Raw genomic sequence first — 26,768 nt, 5'->3', positions numbered from 1 at the left:
CGGTCTGCGTCGACCCGAAAGGCTTCGGGTTAATCAAGTTTATTGACGGCAGTTTTCTGGCCTTCACCGCCAGATCGTCTGCCCTTTCATTTCCCCTTACTCTGTTATGGCCCGGCACCCAAACTATGCGGATTTTGCCATCCTCAGAGAAGGCGTTACTCTACTTCTTACACTGCAAGACTGTTCGTGACCTTACCGTCCTGGTTGTTATTGCCCTTATGGCAATTTTACTGTCAGAAAAGATGTTCACACTCGACATCCTCACGTTAGCACCACACCACTTCACGCATTCTGTGATCGCCCGGATCTCCGTCTGCAGGACCGTATTATTGTCAGGTAGTCTAAAAAAGATCTCAGTCCCTGGGTTCTCGAAGTAAACCCCCAGGCCCACACTGTCCTCTAGCTTTGATCCATCCGTGTAACACGATCTACCAGATGGCAATTCTCGGGTTCCGTCAATCCAAGACTGTGCCGATGGCAGCAGTGCCTCGCACTCGACTTCAAGATTTATCTCAGGTATCCGATCAGAAACCTCTTCACTTCCTTCCAGGTTTCCTATCGTCGCCTCGATTATACCGCGATGGTTTTAGCTGCGCCCATCTTCAATCCATTCTCCCATCGCCTTAAGTCTCTTAGCCTCAGTGGCTGCCTCACACTTAATCGGTATGTCAATGGGTCGGATATCTAGAAAAGTCTCCAGTGCCCTAGTGGGCGTGGTCCTCATCGCTCCGCCTATGCCAAGACAACATGTTCTCTGAACTTTGTTATAACAGTCCAAGACTGCGCCGCTGGCACTAGTGCCTCGCACTGGACTTCACGTGTCGTCTCTGGTATCCGATCGGAAACCTCCTCACTTCCTTCCAGGTTTCCTATCGTCGCCTCGATTATATCGCGATGGTATGAGCTGCTCCCATCCTCAATCCATTCTCCCATCGCCTTAAATCTCACAGCCGCAGTGGCTGCCTCACATTTAATCCGTATGTCAATGGGTCGGATATCTAGAATAGTCTACAGTGCCCTAGTGGGCGTGGTCCTCATCGCTCCGCCTATGCCAAGACAACATGTTCTCTGAACCTGTTGTATGGTCCTTATGTTGCACTTTTTCTCCATAGCAGTCCGCCAAACTATTGAGGCGGAAGTAAGTATTGGTGATAATCATGCTCCTATAGAGCCAGTGGACTATCCTAGAATTCAGGTCCCATTTCGAGCCTACGGCCCGTCTACACAGTGCCCAATATCTGTGAGCCTTCTCACTACGCTTCTGAATGTGACACCGCCAATTCAGTTTCCTGTCCAAGATCACACCTAAGTATTTAACCTTGGCAGATATCGAAATCGTCTTATTGAGGAAATGTGGTGCATGAAATTGGCCCACCTTCGTCTTCCTCGTGAACAGGCATATTTCAGTCTTCTCTGGGTTAAGATTGAGACCTCTGGATCTAGCCCAGTCATATGCCATATTCAAGATCCTTTTGGCCCTTCTGCATAGCTCATTCGGATCCTTACCCCTTAGAAGTATTATAACATCGTCTGCGTAACAGGCGGGTTCAAATCCTTCCTCAGTCAGCATCCGTAATAGGTCATTAATGGTGGTCACCCATAGGAGTGGCGATAAAATGCCCCCTGTAGCGTGCCCTGTGCAACTTTCTCCCTTATGTTTATGCCATGGGACACACAATTTATCCACCTGTTCCCTAGCATATGGTTTATCCAGTCTTTAAGGACCGGGTCCACCCGGTACTGGTCTAAGGATTGGATCAGTGTGTCGCTCCACACATTGTTAAAAGCCTCCTCGATGTCAATGCATACAGCCAGTGTGCACGTTTTGGCATTGAAGGATTCTTCTATGTTATGCACAACCTCGTGCAGGGCAGTCTCCAACGACCTTCCCTTGACATAGGCATGCTGTTTGTATTTGGTGTGTCCATGTCATGGTGTCCACAATACGATTCCGATTCGGATCATACTTGGCGTGGAAGTCATAACACAAGTCTTTGTTCCAAATTTCAGTTAAATCGGAGAAAATTGAGGCTTCATAGTGCTCAAAAAGTCGAATCCGGGGATCGGTTTATATGGGGCTATATCTGTTTATACGATTCCAATCATACTTGGCATGTATGGTGAAAGTCGTAACTCAAGCCTTTGTTCCAAATTTAAGCCAAATCGGAAGAAAATTGAGGATTCCAGGGGCTCAAGAAGCCAAATGGGAGGATTGGTTTATATGGGAGCAATATCCTAAACTGAAGCGATATGGCCCATTTCCAATCCCCAATGATCTACATCAACAAGAAGAATCTGTGCAAACTTTCAAGTGGCTAACTTTACGCGTTCGACTTTTATCGTGATTTCCATAGACGGACGAACATGGCAAGATCAACTCAGAATGTCGAGACAATCCCGAATATATCTACTTTATGGGGTCGCAGATCAATATTGCGAGGTGTTACAAACAGTAAGACTCCATTTGTATACCCCCATCCAATCCTGGTGGGTATAAAAATAATGACCGCGCTTACAGGAACATATCCTTTTCATGAAATTCTCCATAAGCATATCCCAAAAACGGATGTCCTATGTTCTCGAAAACCTCCCAAATTCTATCTTTGAGGTCTTGAATCGACGGTGGACTGTAAACGTACACCTTATTTTTCACGTGGTCCCAAAGGAAGAGGTCGCACGGTGTTCAATCATAAGATATCGGTGGCCAATTGTGATCACCTCTTTCAGAGATAAAACGGAAACTTTTCTCCATAGTGTCAGCCATTCGCCGTTACTGTTATTTGTTTAGGAGTAATAAAATATTTTTTTAAAGCGCAAGAAAAAAGTCTATTTCTTTTATTTCCTGTTTCAACTCAATACAACAGAACAACAGCATTTCTCATACTTACCATGAACTTTCAAAGTGGCTATCGCAGATTCTCTGATACCAACAGGATTTTTTGCAATACACTGATATTGACCCTCATCACTTTGACGTGCATCCTGAATAGCTAAGTTGCCACCATCCACAATGCGTATACGCTTCGTTGATTCCATATCGAGAATGTTGCCACCTTTTTTCCACAGGACCACGGGATCTGGAACGCCTCTTGGTGCGGCACATTCCAGCAGAGCGGTATCACCTTGAGCTATGCGGGTATTTTGTGGTTCAATGCGAAATTCATCACGCAAAACTGGAAATAATTTAGAAAATGGCAAAAAAGGATGAAAAACGAAATCTTTGAAGATGAGGAAGAAGAAGAAGAAACACTACCTACACATATAAAATATTAACCATGCCAAAAAGGAATGTTGAATGTGGCTAGAAGCCAGCAGAGAATGAATGTTTGCATTCATATTTAGAAAGTGAAATATTTCCGACATTCCAAAATGTCACTTCCACTAACACAAGAATGTCGGAATAGTTTGAAATGTCTACCCACAAAGACATACTCCCCACACACACACACACTTACAGACATGCACACATTTCAAAAAGGATTATAAATAATCTTTAGTGTCAGTTGTGGGTTTGCATTAGGGTTTTAGTTGTATGTCTTTACCGCACTGTATATCGAATTCCTTTTTCTTTAGTTTGCCTTTCAATGACGCTTTTCTTGCCATTGATGTTGCATTTTTCTGCAGGGGGTGTCTGGTTATTTCTTTTTTTCTTGTTGCTTAGAAATTCTTCCATTGAGCTTTCAAATTGATATTCCCTGTGTGCTGTTTCATTTGAAAGGGAATGTTATGTATAAGAGAAATCATAAGTAAAAGATAACCTACGCAATATTCTCCTCGTTAGTGATAAAATTTAAATGCAACTGATATTTGAAGTGGAAAATTTTAGCAATATTGATTTAAAGATTTTAGAATTGCTTACCATTTAACCTTATTCCATAATCTTCGTTTTATTTGTTTTTATTAATCTGTTCTCTTTTCATAGTTTTTATTTTGTCTGTGCATTTTGTAGTAGCGCTGTTGGCTCGAAATGAGGTCAGAATGGCGCTCTCAGTCTACAAGAGCCTATTTATAACACCTCTAATTTTATAGGAGAGTAACTAGCTCAACCCGGCCCGCTCCGCTGCGCCTTCATTAACACCACGCGAACAATTTGCTTGTCTACTCCCAAATACTATACCCTTTATTTGTTTCCCATATAGCCATGATTGGCAAATATTCCCATTTGGGGAGGGGTTTTGGATTCCCATATTATCATCATAGTCCACAATGCCAATTTCAGGGATTTTTCGGGTCGACGCGACCCGCTAGATACTTGGACGAAATTTTTAATATCAAATTTCATTTGAGTCCCATATTGTCCCGGTCGGTCCACTTGTATTTTTGGGTGGTGCTTTTGGGGTAAGGGGGAAGGTCCGCCCCCTTCCGTTATCAATGAATTATTTACCCTATTGCTTCTTTCAGACCATATTAGTAATCTACTCCCTTGTAACTTTCATTTGCGTCCCATAGTGTCCCGTTCGGTCCACTTTTATTTTTGGGTGGGGCTGTTGGGGCAAGGCGGAGGGTTTGTCTCTCTTGAGATATCAACAGATTCTATTTCTTATTGCTCCTTCCAGACCATATTCGTAATCTACTCCCTAATATCTTCAATTTGAGTCCCATATTGTCCCGATCGGTTCACTTTTATTTTTTGGTGGTGTTTTTGGGGTAAGTTTGGGGGTTGCCCCCCTCCCCCCAAATTCTATATCATATTGCTCCTTCTAAACCATATTCGTAATCTACCCCTAGTACCTTTAATTTGAGTCCCATATTGTTCAGAACGGTCTACTTTTATTTTTGGGTGGTGCTTTTATGGTAAGGGGGAGGGTCTGCCCCCCTTCCGATATCAACAAAATTATAGTCTGCTATCCCTTTCAGAACCAATATGTTTGTCCCAATCGGGGGTAAGGTGACACTTGGCCCTGAAAAAATATCAGCATCGTGCTCTTCTGCTAAATACGATTTTTTTAAACCCCATATTGCAATTGGTTTTGAGGGAAGTTTACAGGATGAGCCGTTCCCCAAACACATGGCCCAAGATTGGGGCCAGAAAATTGGTCCCGAAAGTGGGTATCAATTCTTGCTCTACCACCCCCCCCCCCCCCACCAATTTCCTTTCATTTAAGCCCCACATTGACATGGTCGGTAAATATGCCCGATTTAGGGGTGTTTTGAGGAGTGGAGTGGTCCCCCAAACCCTATGCCCTGAAAATATATTAGCAACGTGCTCTATTCTCATATATTTCAACCCCATATTGCCATTGGCCTCAAAATTGGATATCAAATTCGTTATCTAATCTCAAATACCATTCACTTAAACCTCTTATTGAAAAAGCCAGGATATACGTCCGGTTTGGGGTATGGGCCCTAAAAACTTTGAATATCGAGCTCCACTGTCTTGAAGACCCAAATTGTTTTAGTGTGCAAATACGTCCTACTTGGGGGTTGTTATGGTGATGGAACGTCCCCTAGACAGTTGGTCCCGAATGTTGATGTCAGATTCATGGTCTAGTCCCAAATACCCTCATTTGAGCTCCATTTTTCCATAGTCGGCAAACATGACCGGTTTGGGGGATGTTTTGGCTGATGGGGCGGCCACTCGGTGACTTGGCTTTAAAAACATATATCAGATTCGTGTTCTGCTCTAGAATACCTCTTATTTTAAACTCATATTGCAATGGTCAGCAAATACTTCCTATTTGGGTGGTGTTATGGGGGTGGGGTGGCCCCATAGACACTTTTCCCGAACATTAATATCAGATTCGTGATTTACTTCCAACGACCTTTCATTAGAGTCCCATATTGCTATGGTCGTATATTTGTCTTCTATGGGGTATATTCTCGGGCGACCCCCCAAACACTTGGTCCCACATCTGGATATCAGGTTCGTATTCTACACTTAAATACCTTTTATTTAAGCCCCATATTGCCATGGTCAGTAAATAGGTCCTGTTTGGGGGGTGTTTTGGCGAAGGGGTGGACCCCCAGAAACTTTGTCCCAAATTTGGATATCACATTCGTATTTTACTCGCAAATATCTTGCATTTGAGTCCCATATTGCCATGGTCGGTAAATATGTCCGATTTAAGGGTGTTTTGGGGGTTGGGGTGGGCCCCCAAACACTTGGTCCCACAATTTTATATCAGATACGTTTTCTAATCTTAAATACCTTTCATTTGAGTCCCATGTTGTCGTGATTGGTGTATATGTATATTTGGTAGGTTTTGGGGTGGGGCGCCCCCCTAGGTACCCCATCTGAAATTTGGATACCAAATTTTTATTTTTAGGGTATTATATGAGAGCACACAAAATTTCGCTTAAATCGCACCACCCATCTCCGAGATCTGGTGTTTCTGAAAATTAGGGTAAGGGGGAGGGTCCGCCCCCCTTTAGATATCAAAAAAATATAGTACCCTATTTTAACCACGGGGTCATCTGTGAACATTTCAAAAAAATCGGTTCAGCAGTTTCTAAGTCTATAAGGAACACACAAACAAGCAAACAAACAAGCAAACAAACACAAATGGTGGTTATGGTCCATACTTAGCACAGCCGTTGGAAGTCATAACAACGCTAAATGCCAAATTTCAGCCAAATCGGACAAAATTTGCGGCTTGGTAGGGGTTAAGAAGTCAAATTGGGAGATCGGTTTATATGGGAGCTACATCAGTTTATAGACCGATTTAGACCGTACTTGCAGCAGTTGTTGGAAGTCGTAACGGAACACTATGTGCAAAATTTCAGCCAAATCGGATAAAAATTGAGGCTTCCAGGGGCTCAAGTAGTTAAATCAGTAGATCGGTTTATATGGGAGCTATATTAGGTTATAGAGCGATTTGAACCGTACAATACACAGATGTTGGGGGTCATAACGAAATGCTATGTGCATTTCTTGAAACAGTTGTTGGAAGTCGTAACGGAACACTATGTGCAAAATTTTAGCCAAATCGGATGAAAATTGCGGCTTCCAGGGGCTCAAGTAGTTAAATCGGGAGATCGGTTTATATGGAAGCTATATCAAGTTATAGACCGATTTGAACCGTACTATACACAAATGTTGGAAGTCATAACAGAACACTACATGCAAAATTTCAGCCAAATATGACATCAGTTGTGGCTTGTAAGGGCTCAAGTATTTAAATCGGGAAATCGGTTTATATGGGAGCTATACCAGGTTATAAACCGATGTGGACTGTAATAGGCACAGTTGTTGTAGGTCATAAGAGAACACCACTTGCAAAATTAAGGTCAAATCGGATGAAAATTGTGGCTTTTAGGGGCTCAATAATTCAAATCGGGAAATCGGTTTATATGGGAGCTATACCAGGTTATAAACCGTTTTGAACCGTACTTGACACAGATGTTGGAGGTCATAACGAAATGCTATGTGCAAAATTTCAGCCAAATCGCTTGAAAATTGCGGCTTGCAGGGGCTCACGAAATCAAATCGGGACATTGGTTTATATAGGAGCTATATCCAAATCTGAATCGATATGGCTTATTTGCAATCCCCAACGACCGGCATTAGTATAAAGAATCTGTGCAAAATTTCTAGCGGGTAGCTTTACATATTCGACCGCTATCGTGGTGTCGACAGACGGACGGACGGACGGACATGGCAAGGTCGAATCATCAAGAGGGGAGAGGGGTCGTAAATCAATATTTCAAAGCGTTACAAACGGAATGACTACATTAATATACCCCATCCTATGGTGATGTGTATAAAAAAATATCGAGGGGCCTACTAAAATTCACTTCTGAATACCTTAAATCGAGAAAACGGTCTACACGTCAACAATGTGGAAATATGGCCCGATCATTTTCGGCTGTAATAATGAGTTGTCTAATCCGACTGAATGTTTGTTAATAAATTGGCCTTTTATAAGCTCAAAGTCCAGTATTTAGAGCTCACAACCAGCCGAATACTGGCCTAGGTGTCTTCATAGTGGGAAGGGGCGGATTAATATCCACAACCTATTTTCAACCTAAACTTCGAATCCCCATCGAATTCTTTGTTGTCCTCATAACATAATTAAGGCTTGGCCTAGTCTTAGGTAATCATAGCAATATTTTAGAGTAGTTGAGTAACCCTTTTTGTGTGGGAAGGCGTCCAAGCTTTTCTTAAACGGAAAATTTCTCAATTTTCCAATTAAAAAAAAATTATTGATAATTAATTAACAAAGAGAATGGCTAATAGAAGTTTTTCTACATGGCAAAGTGATTATCGCTGCAGGCACCCTTTATTCCCTTACGAAAGGTTAACACCCCCACAAAGAAAATAAAGCCATCAATTCTAAGCATTCTTCGAAATGTCTGAGCTTAAAACGCACATTAAAGTTTCAAATGGCGATAGCCAGCATAAGTTATTGAACACTACCGTAGTAGCATTGAATGAAATAACGACTAAACAAAGGACAACAGGATATTCGCAGGATTTAGACATGAAGAACTAACTAACCATTAACTTAACACTCTCCTCCTCTACATAGGCGAAGGAAGCCAGACTTATAGGGGTAAAGGAGCAAATCAAACAACATAAAAACATTTACAACACACCATAAAGTTCCATTAAAGTGAAAGTAGCAAGGCTTGGTCATTTTCATTTGTACGTTGGGGGGGAGAAAAAAAAAAACTAAAACTCAACAATGACAAACTTAAACAACCAAAAGGAGGAGTCCTCAGTCATTCATGGCCAGTAATAGGTGGGAGGCAATACTGTTAATAGGCAGACATAGTGACAAGAAACACATTCAATACCAAAGGCAGACAGACGGACAGACACAAAAGCACCACCAGCTGGTAGCCGAGGATGGGGGTCCTACGGCCATTGGTATTGAACGATGATTAAATTTTTACACCAGAAAAATCAATTACAATAATGTCTGTCTAAGGAGTATTTTGTAAATAACAATTGCCGGACAGACAATCGAATGACCAGTCCAATACTGGCTGCCTTATTCCATGGTGATATAATGAAGGACTGGAGAAAAAAAAGTCAACTAAACCAACGACAAAAACCAGCAGCACCAGTAGCAGCACAAAAAATAACCGACGAATGTTCATGAAGGCTGGACATTAAGCAATCTTGGTAGCACAAAAGGGAGGTGTTGAGGGCGTAGCGGTGAGGCGTAGTTGTAGAAAATAATGGCAACAAATACTGGAAATCACTTACAAAACAAATAAGAACTGGCACAAGCAGAAACGTCAAATGAATGTTTGTATGTATGTGTGCATGTGAAAGAAACGTTAACGAAGCTGCTGTGTGTAGTAATAGGGTAACATGCTCGTACAGAGCCAGACATATACCTAGACACGGTTTACTCTAGCAGAGTTGGTCATGCTCACCCAAAGACACACTCATGTCGTTCACATATTCCTATGTGATGCCCGCCCAAGGATATTATTTTTGATTTTCCATGCTGGTCATCGCCATATACCCCATCAACTCACAGACGCAGGCAGCTTTTAATTATACAGCAGAGAAAATATGGATGGACAGTTTTCATAAAAGGCCTTTTTCGGAGACAGAAGGCGTATGAGTCACATCGAATTTTCATTGCAAGTTAAAACAGGGTATTATTGCGGGCCTAGCTCTACTTGATGTAATAAAGCGAAAGATACAGAAGAGCTTTACGGGGGGAGAAAAATTATTTAACCAGATGATCGGAAAAAAGTGAAAGGATATCGCAAAGGGGTCTTATCAAAACCCATTTATCAAAAGTCCTACCAACCGTTTCGCAGTTCCACAGGGTTGCAAGCGCATTCGTGGCCCCACTCCCTTAACTCGGGCTGCGTCGACCTCAAAGGCGTTGGGTTAACCATGTTTGTTGACGGCAGTCCTCTGGCCTTCACTGCCAAATCATCTGCCTTATCATTCCCCTTTACTCCATTATGGTCCGGCACTCAAACGATGCGGATCTTGCCATCCTCAGAGAAGGCGTTAATCTCCTTCTTACACTGCAAGACTGTTCGTGACCTTACCGCCCTGGTTGTTATTGCCCTCATGGAAATTTTACTGTCCGGAAAGATGTTCACACTCGACGTCCTCGCGTTAGCACCACACTACCTCACGCATTCCGCTATCGCCGTGATCTTCGCCCGCAGGACCATATGTCATGTCAATGGGTCGGATATCTATTGGTTTGCCAAAAAAGTAATTGCGGATTTTTTAAAAGAAAGTAAATGCATTTTTAATAAATCTTAGAATGAACTTTAATCAAATATACTTTTTTTACACTTTTTTTCTAAAGCAAGCTAAAAGTAACAGCTGATAACTGACAGAAGAAAGAATGTAATTACAGAGTCACAAGCTGTGAAAAAATTTGTCAACGCCGACTATATGAAAAATCCGCAATTACTTTTTGGGCAACCCAAAAGAATAGTCTCCAGTGCCCTAGTGGGCGTGGTCCTAATCGCTCGGCCTATGCCAAGACAAAATGTTCTTTGAACCTATTGTATGGTCCTAGCAGTCCACCAAACTACTGAGGCGTAAGTAAGTATTGTTCTAATCATGGTCCTGTAGAGCCAGTGGACTATCCTAGGATTCAGGCCCCATTTCGAGCCTACGGCCCTTCTACATAGTGCCCAACATCAGTGAGCCTTCTCAGTTAGCTCTTGAATGTGACACATCCAGTTTCAGTTTCCTGTCCAAGATCACACCTAAGTATATCACCCTGTCAGATAACAAAATCGTCTTATTAAGTAAAAGTGGTGCGTTAAATTAGCCAACCTTCGTCTTCCTCGTGAACCATGCATATTTCATATGTAAAACCCTTTCGGCCCTCCTGCATAGCTCGTTCGGATCCTTACCCCTTAGAAATATTATTACATCGTCTAGCAGACTGGTTCAAATCCCTCTTTAGTCAGCATCCGTAATAGGTCATTTATGATGGTCACCTATAGGGGTGACGATAAAATGCCTCCCCCATTGGCATGCCCTGTGCCACTTTCTCCCTTATATTTATGCCATAGCACACAAAAATTATCCACCTGTTCCTTTGCATATGGTTTATCCAGTCTCTAAGGTCCGGGTCCACCCGGTACTGTTCTAAGTATTGGATCAGTGTGTCGGTCTGGACATTTTTAAAAGCCCCACGATGTCAAAGCATACCGCCAGGGTGTACGTTTTAGCGTCGGTTATGAACCGATTTGAACCATACTCAGCACATTTGTTGGATATCGTAACAATATACGTCGTGTCGAATTTCAGCCAAATCGGATAGGAATTGCGCCCTCGAGAGGCTCAAGAAGTCAAGACCCCAGATCGCTTTATATGACAGCAATATAAGGTTATCGACCGATTTCCACCATACATAGCATAGTTGTTGGAAGTCATACGTAAAAACTTCGTGCAAAATTTCAGCCAAATCGGTTTGGAATTGCGCCCTCTAGAGGCTCAAGAACTCAAGATCCAAGATCGGTTTTTATGGCAGCTATATCAAAATATGGACCGATATGGCCCATTTACAATCCCCATTGACCTTTACTAATAGGAAGTATTTGTGTATAATTTCAGGCGACTAGCTTTTCTCCTTCGAAAGCTAGCGTGCTTTCGACGGACAGACGGATGGACGGACAAACGGACATGGCTAAATCGACTTAAAATGTCATGGCGATCAGGAATATATATACTTTATGGAGTCTTAGATGAATATTTCGAGGAGTTACAAACAGAATGACGAAATTACTATACCCTAATCCTATGGTGGAGGGTATAAAAGTCCTCTTCTTATCGTATGCAAGGTACTTTTGAGCGTACTGTGAGAGAGATACAAATCTAAATTCGATGATAAAATGGAGCTGTTAAGCCATAGTATCTTGTGTTTGGTAAATCTACCAGGCCTTAAACTGCAACACCTCCAGAAACGAGACGAATAACAACTGTTTTGAAATAAAACGAAACATGTTAAGGATAAGTTAAGCAGGTTTAGAACACAGCCACCTCTCAGCGGCAGTCATTGGTAATATACGTGTTGGCTATATGGCCCCACAGCTAGGGAACTTGCGAAAGCGTACGAGATAGTTCTTTGCATGCTAAAGAGAAAGATTCTATGCAAAATTGGTGAGAAGATCAAACGGTTTGATCTTCTAACATTATTCCCCTCCATATAATAATTCTACTCATAGGGTTATTATATGGAAAGGAATAATACTTTTTGTTGTTTAAAGCCTTCTTTAAATTTGTTTTGTAAAACCGACATCTTTGCTTCCATAAGGCCCCATTTTTAATACCTCTCAAACTACATTCGCTGCGAAGATTTTGAGTATCACAGCATCCAGCCACAAATACACTTACATGCCAGTCAGCCATTCGGTCAATCCTTGGTTGTACTCCAATCTCATTACATTTTTTGGCTTGTGTGGCCATGACACTGTTTGCTCTTGTGTTAGTACAGATGGTGATGCTGGCATTACAATTGTTGTAGGCGACAGTTGTTCAAATGAATCAGCGCACTATGGGCCAAACCAGAATGTATTTTGTAGAAAAAATAAATTTAAAGTATTTTGAATAGAAAATCGTGGCGAGAAAGATTGACAACAGAAAGCCAGTAAGGAAAGGCAAAAGTCGTGCGAAGTGGACTATATAATACCCTACACTATAAAGTTTACCTACTACTTTAATACGCAGGAATACTCAGGAAATCATTTTTTCAAAGATTCGGACCATATATGAATGCTGAACATTGTAGAAGTCATTGTGAAATATTTCAGTTCATTCGGATAAGAATTGCGCCCTGTAGGGGCTCAAGAAGCAAAATCGGGAGATAGGTTTATATGGGAGCGGTATCAAGCTATTGATCGATTCAGACTATATTATACACGTACGTTGAAGGTCATGAGAGAAGCCGTTGTACAAAATTTCAGCCAAATCGGATGAGGATTGCGCGGTTGTGGAGGTTCAAGAAGTCAAGATCCCAGATCGGTTTATATGGCAGCTATATCAGGTTATAAACTGATTTGAACCTTATTTGACACAGTTTTTGGAAGTAAGAATAAAATACGGCATGCGAAATTTCATTCCAATCGGATAAGAATTGCGCACTCTAGAGGCTCAAGAAGTCAAGACCCACGATCGGTTTATATGGCGGCTATATCAGGTTATGGACCGATTTGAACCATACTTGGCACAGTTATTGGATATCATAACAAAACACGTCGTGCAAAATTTTATTCCAATCGGATAAGAATTGCGCACTCTAGAGGCTCAAGAAGTCAAGACCCAAGATCGGTTTATATGGCTGCTTTATCAGGTTATGGACCGATTTGAACCATACTTGGCACAGTTGTTGGAAATCATAACAAAACACGTCACGCAAAATTTCATCCCAACCGGATAAGAATTGCGCACTCTAGAGGCTCAAGTGGTCAAGACCCACGATCGGTTTATATGGCAGCTATATCAAAACATGGACCGATATGGCCCATTTACAATACCAACCGACCTACACTAATAAGAAGTATTCGTGCAAAATTTCAAGCGGTTAGCTTTACTCCTTCGGATGTTAGCATGCTTTCGACAGACAGACGGACGGACGGACATGGCTAGATCGACATAAAATGTTGCGACGATCAAGAATATATATACTTTAAGGTGTCTCAGACGAATATTTCGAGTAGTTACAAACAGAATTACCCCCCCATCCTATGGTGGACTACTGACCACTATTCCTGTTAGAACCCATTGGAACTACAATATCTCTGGTAATAGAAGTTGCATAGACTTCTTTAAAATAGGTTGCAAACCAGACCACCAGGAGGGCTTTGGTGTGTTCTCTGAAGAACTAGGGCTGGTCATATAGGGAAGTATACCCGACCACTATGGTGTGTATCAAGCGGAGATCCTTGCAATTAAAGAAGTGGTGGAATGGCTAAGATGTAATGAAATAACGACTATTGACATAAATATCTTCTCAGAGAGCCAGTCATACTTTAAAGGTCTGGCAAACATATTTCGGTATTTAAACACCGCCCTCGACTGTCGCAAAATCCACCAGCTCTGGATGTCGGGCCAAAAAGATATCGCAGAGAATTGGAAATCTAGAAACTACCCTACACGTTCCAGGGGAACTGGAATCTGTAAATATGGCCCTAACGATATGTAAGCTGAATCTTTAGCATCAAGCCCAAAGGCCAACGAATGATATATGGTCACAAAAGGGGGGTTGTGAACACTCCAAAATTATGACTGGCTAGAACAGACGTTTCAGTCATTGTGTCCGTCATGATAGGTCACTGTCTGATCGGAAAACATGCTGACAGGGCATGCAAGTAACGACTTTTGCAGAAGCTGTAAGGATGTCGAGAACGAAGAGATTATATAGGGTTGCCCAAAAAGTAATTGCGGATTTTCCATATAGTCGGCGTTGACAAATTTTTTCACAGCTTGTGACTCTGTAATTGCATTCTTTCTTCTGTCAGTTATCAGCTGCTACTTTTAGCTTGCTTTAGAAAAAAAGTGTAAAAAAAGTATATTTGATTAAAGTTCATTCTAAGTTTTATTAAAAATGCATTTACTTTCGTTTAAAATATCCGCAATTACTTTTTGGGCAACCCAATAGAACTTCTGCTGTGTATGTGTACCGCACTGGCAGTTAGAAGGTGTTCCATTTAAGGTTTTAATTTTTTTTGAAAACCTAAACTTCACCATCATTGGTAATTTTTCCTACCCATAGTGCAGTGTTGTATTGTGTTTAGAGTTGTCTGCAGTGAATGAATGGACATTCGAATTGGTGCTCTTTGAAATGAATGTTTGCAAGGTTTCTATAGAATTTTGATATTTGTTTGTGCTAAAAATGCTATGAATATGAAGAGCACACAACCAAAATGTGAAGGAGGAAGTTTAAACCGAATTTTAAACGCTTTTTATGACAAATACAACTCTAGAGTATACACCGACTTTGCGAATCATACCGCAGATAAACAACCTGTAAAGGCAGTTGATGAAAGGTACATATGGATGGAATACATATATGGGAGCTAGATCTAAATCTGAGCCGATTTTTGTTCAAAGTCAATAGCGTTCGCCCATACGCAAACGTACGAAATAGTGGCATGTGCAAAATTTTACGAAATAAGACAAGCATGGCGACCTTTACCATGATCTCAAGGCTATACAGTCAGGCAGACAGAGTGACAAATAGACGCATTGCCGGATATTGCTTAAAATGAGAGTGTTACGCTTTGTTTCTTTGTTTCGACTAGACTCTAAAACGGCTGATCCGATTTTCATGAAATTTTCACAGATGGTAGAGTTTGGTCTTGCGGTGATAATAGGAAATATAATTTTGTGATATATGCTAGGAGGTGAACCCTTTCCCTAACCATAATCTTCAATAATAACAGATCTCGGAAATGATTCAATCGATTTAAGCGATATTTGATATCCAACCTTATGATAGCCCAAAAACACAAAATTGTTATAATCATTGGGGTCAAATAAACGTGGGGGACGCCCTACCTTAAAATCCACCCAAACGGATATGTCTACGGATTAGGATAAAATGGGTATCAAATGAAAGATATTTAGGAGTAGATTACGAGCTTGATACAACAATTTGACCCCAAGCGCCGGGCGCCCCCCACTCTCAGAAATTACATGTTTGCCGATTGGGGCAATATGAGTATCAAATGAAAGGTAATTGGAACCATCCTCAAACGGACATGTTGCCCGATCGGTACAATATGATATTCAAGCGAAAGTTACTTGAGAGATAAATACAAAACTTATACCAAAATTTAGGTTCTATTCCCAGGCGGGTCGTCCCACTCCAAAATTATACCCCAAGGATCAAACTTGGCACTGATGTTCTAAGTCATAAGATAGGTTTTAGAGCCAAATTTCAGCCAAATCTGGTGAACATTTTGGGCTTCTAAGGGCTGAAGAAGTCAAATCCCTGGATCAGCTTGTATCGGGTCTATATCTGTTTATAGACCGATTCTGATGATACTTGGTATGGATATTAGAAGTCATAACTCAAGTCTTTATTCCAAATTTCACCCAAAGCGGATGAAAATTTAAATTGAGACTTCTAAGGGCTCAAGACGTCGAATCCGGGGATCAGTTCATACGTGGGCTATATCTGTTTATAGATCGATTTGGATCATATTTAGCATGGTTGTTGAAAGTCATAACATAATCGTTGTTCCAAATTTTGGCAAAATCGAGTGAAAATCGAAGCTTCTAGAGGCTCAAGCAGTCAAATTGGGGGATCAGTTTATCAAATGGGCCATATCTGAACCGATATGGCACATTTGCAATCCCAAATGACGGGACCTCAGTCACTTTTGGCGAAGTAACCGTGAATGATCCGAAGAGATCCGACAGGTTGTATAACCGTCAATTTGTTGTGCATCCCGAGAGTGACAGGGCTTGGAGGAGAGTCATTCGCCCTATTCGTGGTCTCCGACATTTCCATTGCATCCCCTGATCTGCTGAGTAACGTATCCTGGCAAGCCGTCATCTCTTTGGAGTCAGACCACCTTCCCATAATTCTCGACCGACCACCCGACTTCATAATCTCTGAGCGCCGGACGTTTATCAACCAGAAGAAGGCTGATTTGGCTGGCTTCATGAACATTCCATTAAGGAACAGGGGCAAACGTCTCATATACCAATGAGTGCAGCCCGATTCAAATTTAAGCTCAATGATAAGGGGCCTCCTCTTTGTTGCCGAGTTCGAACGGCGTGCCAAAATGCGACACCTAATTGGGGAGAAATTTCAACATGGCATACTACAAATGTCGCCAGCATTAGGCGGGGATAACTACCGCAGAAAATTTTATGATGGTCTCGCTAGGATTTGAAACCAGGCGTTCAGAGTCATAGGCGGATATGCTAACCTCTGCGATACGTTAGCCTCCGCTCACTTTATACCAGCCGGTCGAATACCCTAGGTTAGGTTAGGTTGAAAGAGGGTGCAATTTTCCGGTGCAGACAGTGGTACTCGCAGACGAGCGTGATGGGATTCGTTGTATGGACCCCACACACTAACCCCAGAATCAGTGAGCTGAATCTGCAAATAAACAAGGTAGTCAACGAATATAAGCGGAATTTGTGGCTGGTACACTTGGAGCAATGTAACTTAAGCACCGGTTTAGACAAGCTGTGGTCTACTGGTAAGTCACTCTCAAACCCACTGCGTCGCAGTTCTGAGGGCGGCATTCTGACAGAATGCCGCCCTCAGAACGAGCGACGGTCTGTCTGCTTAGATGTCATGTGGACCACCTCCATCAGGGCACAAAGATCCTACCAGTGCGAAAACATAACTAAGCAATACCTTTTAGGCTGTTATCGCAGATACCATCCAAATCATCATCTTGCGGATAGATATCCATCACCTAGAAGCCTTAATGTAGATCTACATGATCTAGATCGTGAAGTTAAGCGCCACAAGAGAGAACCTCCAGATCAAGCGGCATATCAATCAGGTCTAGACAACATTCATGCAGACCCGATAGCAGATGCGGTAAATGGCTACCGGGTAGTCCTTGGAGAATGACCGCCTCCCAATGCGCCTGATGAAACTGACCTCCGGCAATCCATTATTTTTATACTCTTCACCATAGGATGGGGGTATACTAATTTCGTCATTCTGTTTGTAACACTTCGAAATATGCGTCTGAGACCCCATAAAGTATATATATTCCTGATCGCCATGTCATTTTAAGTCGATCTAGCCATGTCCGTCCGTCTATCCGTCCGTCCATCCATCCGTCTGTCTGTCGAAATCACGCTAACTTTCGAAGGAGTAAAGCTAGCCGCTTTTGTACAAATACTGGGCCGGTTGGGATTGTAATTGGCCCAAATCGGTCCATGTTTTGATATAGCTGCCATATAAACCGATCTTGCGTCTTGACTTCTTGACCGATTTGACTGAAATTTTGCACATAGTGTTTTGGTATCAATTCAAACAATTTCCCTAAGTGTGATACAAATCGGCCCATGTTTTGATATAGCTGCCATATAAACCGATCTTGGGTCTTGACTTCTTGAGCCTCTAGAGGGCGCAATTCTCATCCGATTTGACTGAAATTTTGCACGCAGTGTTTTGTTATCACTTTCAACAACTGATATAGCTGCCATATTAACCGATCTTGGATCTTGACTTCTTGAGCCTCTAGAGGGCGCAATTCTCGTTCGATTTGACTGAAATTTGGCACGTAGTGTTTTAGTATTACTTCTAACAACTTTGTTAAGTATGATTCTAATCGGTTCATAATCTGATATAGCTGTCATATAAACCGATCTTGGATCTTGACTTCTTCAGTCTCTAGAGGGCCCAATTCTTATCCGATTGGGCTGAAATTTTGCATGAGGTGTTTTGACTTCCAATAACTATACTAAGTATGGAGCAAATAGGTACATAGCCTGATATAGCTGCCATATAAACCGATCTTGGGTCTTGACTTCTTGAGCCTCTAGAGGGTGCAATTCTCATCCGATTCCGCTGAAAATTTGTTCAACGGCTTCTTCTCATCGTATGTGTCTAATATGGTCTGATTCGATAAGTAGCTTGATACGGCGGCACGCCGTTCAGACTCGGCTCCAAAAAGTAGGCCCCTTATCGTTGAGCTTATACTTGAATCGGACAGCATTCATTGATATGTGAGAAGTTTGCCCCTGTTTCTTAGTGGAATGTTCATAAGCAAAATTTGCATTTGCATGGTGAATTCAGCCGAAGTCGTAGTTCTCTACAGGACGTGAAGGTCATCCAAAATCAGTTGTTGTTCCAAAAAACCATTGATGCTGTGTGCCAACTGATATTCAAATCGTCATGTGACCTATCGTGAGATTGGGACAACGTTAGCCATTAGCGGGACCAGCATACATTCAATACCTTTATCTTGATAATCGGTTTGGCCTTCAGAGTCGATCTTGGTATGAACGTCCGACTAAAAATCGTTTTGAAAATTTCAATTCGCTTGAAATTTTGTTCAAATACTTCCTTTCGATGAAAAGTGAAGGAAGTATTTGTTCAAATACTTAATTTCGATGGTGGGATTGTAAATGCTTGAAATCGATCCATATTTAGATGCAAATATGCCCATGAACATTTCATTAAGGAACAGGGGAAAACTTCTCTCATATATGAATGAGTGCTGTCCGATTCAAGTTCAAGATGAATGATAAGGGGCCACCTTTTTATAGCCTAGTCTGAACGGCGTGTCGCAATGTGACACCTCCTTGTGAGGAAGTTTTTACATGGCTGCCATACCAAAGGGTACAGTACCCCCACATGTCGCCAGCATTAGGGGGAGATAACCACCGTTGAAGATTTGCATGATGTACTTGCCAGGATTGGAACCCAGGCGTTCAGCGTCATAGGCGGACATGCTAAGCTCTGCGCTACGGTGGCCTTCACATTTAGATATGACATCCATATCTGAGTAGTCTTCTTGAAACTTTATCCATTTTGGCTGGAAACTTGCACTACAACTTCTTTTGCGACCTTCTATAGCAAATATATTCCAAAAAATATTCCAAATTTACTTCAGAAGCCTTTAGTGAACGCAATCCTTATCCGATTTGGGTTAAATTTTGCAATTTGGGCTATTCTTCTTATTCATCTGATTATTGTTTACAAAGAATGCTTCCACACAAGTGACTACTCTTAACGTAGGGTATTAGAACTTTCATAAAAGTGTAGTTAAACATGAATTCTAGAAAAACCTTGGAATGGGAATACAAGTTAAACATCTCAGCATGAATTTCCATTTCAACTAAACTAAAAACTTACGCATATACGTATGAAGTGATATGAAATGGGATGTGTAAAAGTTTTTTGTCCAACTAAATTTTTGCAGCATTCAGTTGATATTTGTTCCTGGCAATGCGGCGACATCTGTACCATCTGTCCATGGCATGTAGTAGTTGGCTTCTTTGGAATAGTCTTGAAAACTGGTACCATGACCATAGCTGAGACAGCTTAATGTAATGGTCGTTATCGTTAGCAACAATCATCATTTCCACAGCGTTTTGTCCAATGTTGTAGATGGATGGTAACTGGTATCTAATGCTGCCGCAGATGTCTGTGATAATGATGACGAGCTACCAAATGTCTATTGACTGCAGGAGAAGGGAAGGCAAATGACCATAATGGTAATGCTAAGATTTTGGTGATTATTTTGTCATGGATCTGTGGTAGAGTGTAAAGCTTTTAAAGGAATTAATTTGGAAATGAGTCTATCGATGCCATATCGTCTTATCTGATAAAAGCATACACCTGATTTATTCCACAAGCAAAATGTAAAATTTCAATTCGAAATCTAAGTGGCATGCTGTCATTAAGGAAATTAGATGCACGTGTATAATCCCCAAATGAGGCGCACAGTTCTGTAAGTTTCTCTTTAGTCCTTAGCCGAATGGAAATAGTAAATGATTCTGATTATTACACAGAGAGTTCATACCGTTTGTCGGTTGGATGATTTATTGCCAAAACTTAATTTGCTGAAACTCTTTCATCTCAACTTTATTTCCTCTTCATTTTTAATTCCCATTTTTTTGCCTTCTCCTACGTCCTTAGCCATTTTCAAATCTTCTGGTCAACTTTTTCTTTGATCGTTAATTTTATGTTTTCTTCTTGCATTTTGTTTGATTGTTATGAGTCTCTTAAGACTCATTTTAGAATTTCAAATAAAAGTTTCTTCAAAATGTCCACTGAATGTTTGAAGCTATAACACACACACACAGGCTGTATAGCGGTAAAGGACAATCTAAAGGATGGTGAATGAGGCCCAGTAACTAAAGGCCTGTTTTTTGGAGCAAAATATTTATATTAGGTTGCCCAAAAAGTAATTGCGGATTTTTCATATAGTCGGCGTTGGCAAATTTTTTCACAGCTTGTGACTCTGTAATTGCATTCTTTCTTCTGTTAGTTTTCAGCTGTTACTTTTAGCTTGCTTTAGAAAAAAAGTGTAAAAAAGTATATTTGATTAAAGTTCATTCTAAGTTTTATTAAAAATGCATTTACTTTCTTTTAAAAAATCCGCAATTACTTTTTGGGCAACCCAATAATATAAGAGAAAACTTTAAGATTGAAGAATACATTTACCGTGTTTATTTGGAAAAAGCTGCCATATGGGCACCTTTTTCGATTCGTGACCAATAAAAACCCTTTATGCCGGTACAGATCGGACCAAATTTACATTAACTGCCTTATAGATCGATGTTTCAATATTGAGCTCATAAAAAGGGCAAAAACAGAGAGTTATTTTACACCGGACCTTTTTTGAATATAACTGCCTTAAAGACCTATCTTTCGATTTCATGTTTTGAACGCATAAAAAAGCATTTGTTACAAAATTTCATGGAAATTTCGACATATGGAGACCCACTACATATAGTCAGATTTGGACCAAATTCGTTACGGACTTTGAGTGGGCTAATAAATAAACGTCACTGTTCATAATAAATGCGCCTTTTGTGGGCCCAAGGCCTTAAACCGATCTGGGCCACCTACAAGAGGGATATCGAGGTGCCTAACCAAAGCATAGAAAGGCCTCTGGGGGTGGTCTCAGGACTCTTCCATTGTTTTTGAAAAAAATTTACTGCTATTCAAAGGGTTTTAGCCTCCCCCAAAAAACAGGGCTGTCTTAGCTAATGGGCCGAACATAACTCACTCCGCCCAAGACCTTAAATCTAGAGATCGGTCCATATGGCAGCTATATCCAAATGTGCAACGATGTGGGCCGGTCGAAGCTGATCTTTTGATACCTTACACCACATTGGATATGCAGGCTAAGTCGTCGAATTTAACATTTGCTTAAATTTGATATGCAAAATTTCTATCAAAATTTCGTACATACTGTAGGAGCCATAGAGAAGGTTAGGTTAATTTGAAAAGAGGGTGGAGATATTAATCAGCGCCATGCCATTATGGACATACACCTAAGCCAATAATCGGCTATAAAGTAACCTCTAAAAAAATTTCCCGTTATGATACCAATAGCTATACTGACCTCCTTCTTACTTCCTTTCAGTAAGAGCCTCGTCTTCTCACGATTTGGATTCCCCCATAGGAATTTCGGCGTCCTACCGACAGCTTCGCTGTTCCACAGTGTTGCATGTGCAAACGTCGCCCACGCCCTTAACTCGAACTGCGTCAACCCGAAAGGCTTCGGCTTAACCAAGTTTATTGACGGCAGTATTTCCCCTTACTTCGTTATGGCCCGGCACCCAAATGATGCGGATTTTGCTATCCTCAGAGAAGGCTTTAATCTCCTTCTTACACTGCAAGACTGTTCGTGACATTACTGTCCTGGTTGTTGTAGCCTTTATGGCAATTTTACTGTCGATAAAGATGTTTACACTCGACGTCCTCGCGTTAGCACCACAACACTTCGCGCATTCCGTGATCACCCGGATCTCCGACTACAGGTTTTCAATGTAGACCCAAAGTCCCACTCTGTCCTATAGCTTTGATCCATCCGTGTAACATGATCATCCAGATGCCAATACTAGGGTTCCGTCAAGCCAAGACTGTGCCGATGGCAGCAGTGCCTCGCACTCGTCTTCAAGGTTCATCTCAGTTATCCGATCGGAAACCTCTTCACTTTCCTATCGTCGCCTCGATTATAAGGCGATGGTATGAGCTGCTGCCATCCTCAATCCATTCTCCCATCGCCTTAAGTCTCATAGCCGCAGTGGCCGCCTCACACTTAATCTGTATGTGAATGGGTCGAATATCTAGAATAGTCTCCAATGCCCTAGTGGTCGTGGTCCTCATCGCTCCGAAGTTCACCAAACTACGGAGGCGTAAGTAAGTATTAGTTTAATCACGCTCCTGTAGAGCCAGAGAACTATCCTCGGATTCAGGCCCCATTTCGAGCCTACGGCCCGTCTCCTTAGTGCCCAACATCTGTACGCTCCTGAATGTGACACTTTCATTTCAGTTTCCTGTGCAAGATCACATCTAAGTATTTGACTTTGTCCGATATCGAAATCGTATTATTGAGGAAACGTGGTGCATTAAATTGGCCCACCTTCGTCTTCCTCGTGAACAGGCATATTTCAGTCTTCTCTGGGTTAACATTAAGACCTCTGGGTCTAGCACAATCATATGCCATATGCAAGACCCTTTCGACCCTTCTGCATAGCTCGTTCGGATCCTTACCCCTTAGAAGTATTATAACATCGTCTTTGTTGCAGACGTGTTCAATTTCCTCCTCAGTCAGCATCCGTAATAGAACATTTGTGGTGGTCACCCATAGGAGTGGCGATAAAATGCCCCCTGTGGCGTGCACTGAGCCACTTTCTCCCTTATATCTATGCCATTGGACACACAATTTATCCATCTGTTCCTTAGCATATGGTTTATCCAGTCTCTAAAGACCGTGTCTACACGGTACTGGTCAACGAATTGGATCAGTGTGTCGGTCCGCACATTGATAAAAGCCCCCTCGATGTCAATGCATACCGCCAGTACGTACGTTTTTGCATCGAAGGATTCTTCTATTTTATGCACAACCTCACGCAAGGCAGTTTCCACCGAAATTCCCTTGACATAGGCATGCTGTTTGTATTTGCGCAGTTCGCTGGATGTCATACTCTTTATCATGGTGTCCACAATACGCTCCATGGTTTTGAGTAGAAAGGACGTACGGCTTATAGGTCGGTAGGCCTTTGGCGTCGCATAACTTGCCTTGCCGGGCTTGGGTATAAACACCACCCGTGCGTCCAGCCAGGCTTTCGGAGTATATACAAGTCTCGGACATGCTGTGAAAATATGGGCCAAGTGGGGCGCCAGATAATCTGCCTCTTTCTGTAGTAACGACGGAAATATTCCATCAGGTCCGGGTGGTTTGAATGGTTTGAAGCTCCTCGAGGATTCCATCACCATAAATTCCGTTGTAATAAACCTTCGATCAGCGTCATTATTCCAAGATTCCGGTGTCTCCGTGAGTCCCGTCGTATCCTGTGGAAAATGGGTTTTCATCAAAAGCCCCAACATGGCCTCCGTTGTCTCTGCTCTCACTCCCATGTCGTCTACTTAAGTTTCAGTTTGGACATGGGTTTTTGAGAGAAACTTTTTTATGTTTGCGGCGTCATTAACGCTATCGACCTGTGCGCAGAAAATATTGCGAATCTCCCCGGTCATCCAGGGTTTTTCTTGGCCTGATTTCCTTTCCCGAAGAGGACAACTATCTTTGAAGGACGCCACCAGTGCTATCGTAATCTTGCTAAAAATTTACATAAAATAAATTTACAAGATTTCGGCTTGTAAGGGCTCAAGAAGTCAGATCGGTTTATATGAGAGCTATATCATGTTTAGACAGATTTGAACCGCATTTGACACAGTTATTGGAAGTCAAAACGGAACATCACATGCCAAATTGGACCAAAAATGCGGCTAGTAAGGTCTCAAGAAGTCTAATCGGGAGATCGGTTTATATGGGAGCTATATCAGGTTATAGACTGATTTGGACCGTATTTTGCATAGTTGTTGAAAGCCATAACAGAACACTACCTGCCAAACCGGTCAAAAATTGCGGCTTGTAATGACTCAAGAAGTCAAATCGGGAGATCGGTTTATGTGGGAGCTATATCAGGTTATAGACTGATTTGGACCGCACTTGACACAGTTGTTGGAAGTCGTAACAGAACACTACGTGAAATATTTCATCCTAATCAGACAAAAATTGCGGCTTCCAGGGGCTCAGGAAATCTTATCGGGAGAAAGGTTTACACAGCAGCTATATCTAAATCTGAACTGATATGGCCCATTTGCAATCCCCAACGACCTACATCAATATTTGGTATCTATGTTAAATGTCAAGCGTCTAGGTTTACGCGTTCGACCGCTATCGTGATCTCGCCATACGGACGGACGGACAAGAATAAAAATACTTTATGGGATCTTAGACGAATATTTTGAGGTGTTACAAACAGAGTGACTAGATTAATATACCCCTATCCTATGGTGGTGGGTATGAAAAGATGTCGAAGGGCTTAACGTAAATCCTTTTCTCAAATTCAGCGAAATCGGTCAATATGGCAGCTATGTTTAAATCAGAACAGATCTGGGCCAAACTGAAGAAGGATGTCAAATGGCCTATCACGACTCACTGTCTAAAGTTTCAGCAAAATCGGTTAATAAGTTTGGCTTTTATTGGCCTAAGACCTTAAATTAGCTTATCGGTCTATATGGGGGCTATATCCAAATCTGGCAAAATCGGACTCTAAATGCGCCTTTTAAGGAGGCAAGACCTTAAATCGACAGATCGGTCTATATGGCAACTGTATCCATATCTGGACCAATCTAGGCCAAATTAAAGAAGGTTATCGAAGGGCCTAACACAACCCACTGTCCCAGATTTCGGCGACATCGGAAAATAAATGCGCTTTTTAAGGAGGCAAGACCTTTAATCGAGAGATCGGTCTATATGGCAGCTGTATCCATATCTGGACCAATCTAGGCCAAATTAAAGAAGGTTGTCGAAAAGCAAAATCGGGCAGTAAATGAGCCGTTTATGGGCCCAAGGCCATAAATCGATAGATCGGTCTATATGGCAGCTATATCCAAATCTGGACCAATCTAGGCCAAATTAAAGAAGGTTGTCGAAGGGCCTAACACAACTCTCTGTCCCAAATTTTGTCAACATCGGGCAGTAAATGAGCCGTTTATGGGCCCAAGACCCTAAATCGAAAGATCGGTCTATATGACAGCTATATCGGATGGTCTCGCCAGGATTTGAACCCAGGCGTTCAGCGTCGTAGACAGACATGCTAACCTCTACGCTACGGTGGCCTTCGACATATATTACATATATTTCATGCATAATAGTTTCTCAAGCCCTGTATAGCATAGTCGGTTTTGCCTTTTCTCCCGATTTCTTATACCCAGCCCTGGGTTTTGGGCCTTTTCTTTCAAGAGCATGTTCATCTAAACGAAATGAAACTTCTTGCACTTCGTTGTTGCTTTTGTGACATTAATTAACGACTTTGAGCTCTTATTTTAATTGCTGAAAATGATTATTACGCTTTGGCAGTCTTTATTATTGCTTGGCCGAATTAAGTCAGTCGCAAGAAAGATTTAATTTCTGCTTCTTGTGTGTTTCCTCTCCTGCTTCTTGGCAGTAGTAAAAGAACCAAAAAACATGAAAAAGAAAGTTTGATTAATTGTAACACCAAAATCATTTCATTGGTTTAATTTATCACAGTTTTTGTAATTACAACTGACGAAAAAATATTCAATGTGTCCGTCTGTTTGATTTTAGACAGTGTGATTAGTAATGCAAAATAAGCACAAACTTAGCATAAAAAGAAGAAATTATTTTTTTAAATGGATTGCATTTCCAATCATTGCCCTAGTTTGAGTTGAATGAATAATTAATGATGATATACATTAAGAACGTTGAAAGATTCATTCGTTCAATACAAACAATGATAATATTGGTGTAGATGGAAGCCATCAAAAGAAATGTGGTGTGTTAGATATTGAAATGTTTTTCTCAAGGCACAGAGAAATGTGGATACTAAAGTCAGTGTAAAAAGTAGTCGTGGATTATATCGACTTTACCCTTAACTATAGGATGAAGTTAGGTCCGAAATATTCATCTAAAAACCAAAAAAGAATATATATTTCCGATCATCTTGATATTCTAAGCCGAATAAACCAAGTCTGTCCGTCTATAGAAAGCACGCTAACCTTCGAAGTATTAAAATTAGGCGCTTGAAATTTAGCACAAATACTTCCTAGCAGTGTAGGTCGGAAGGGATTGCAAATGGGCCATGTCGGTCCATGTTTTGATATAGCTGTCATATAAACCGATCTTGGATCTTGAATTCTTGA

At 41.5% G+C, this 26,768-nt stretch overlaps 1 protein-coding gene across 1 annotated transcript in view; it reads right to left on the bottom strand.

Moving 5' to 3' along the window:
• LOC106087012 (protein sax-3) overlaps window positions 1–26,768 on the bottom strand; it is a 435,183-nt gene that overhangs the window by 64,006 nt on the left and 344,409 nt on the right. The window contains exon 4 of the mRNA XM_059364263.1: window positions 2,889–3,173. Coding sequence (XP_059220246.1) covers window positions 2,889–3,173 — 285 coding nt within the window. The remainder of the gene's footprint in view (window positions 1–2,888; window positions 3,174–26,768) is intronic.

This window comes from Stomoxys calcitrans, chromosome 3 (genome assembly GCF_963082655.1).
Source record: "Stomoxys calcitrans chromosome 3, idStoCalc2.1, whole genome shotgun sequence".
NCBI classification, from domain to species: domain Eukaryota; kingdom Metazoa; phylum Arthropoda; class Insecta; order Diptera; family Muscidae; genus Stomoxys; species Stomoxys calcitrans.
This window is presented reverse-complemented; position numbering and strand designations above follow the sequence as displayed.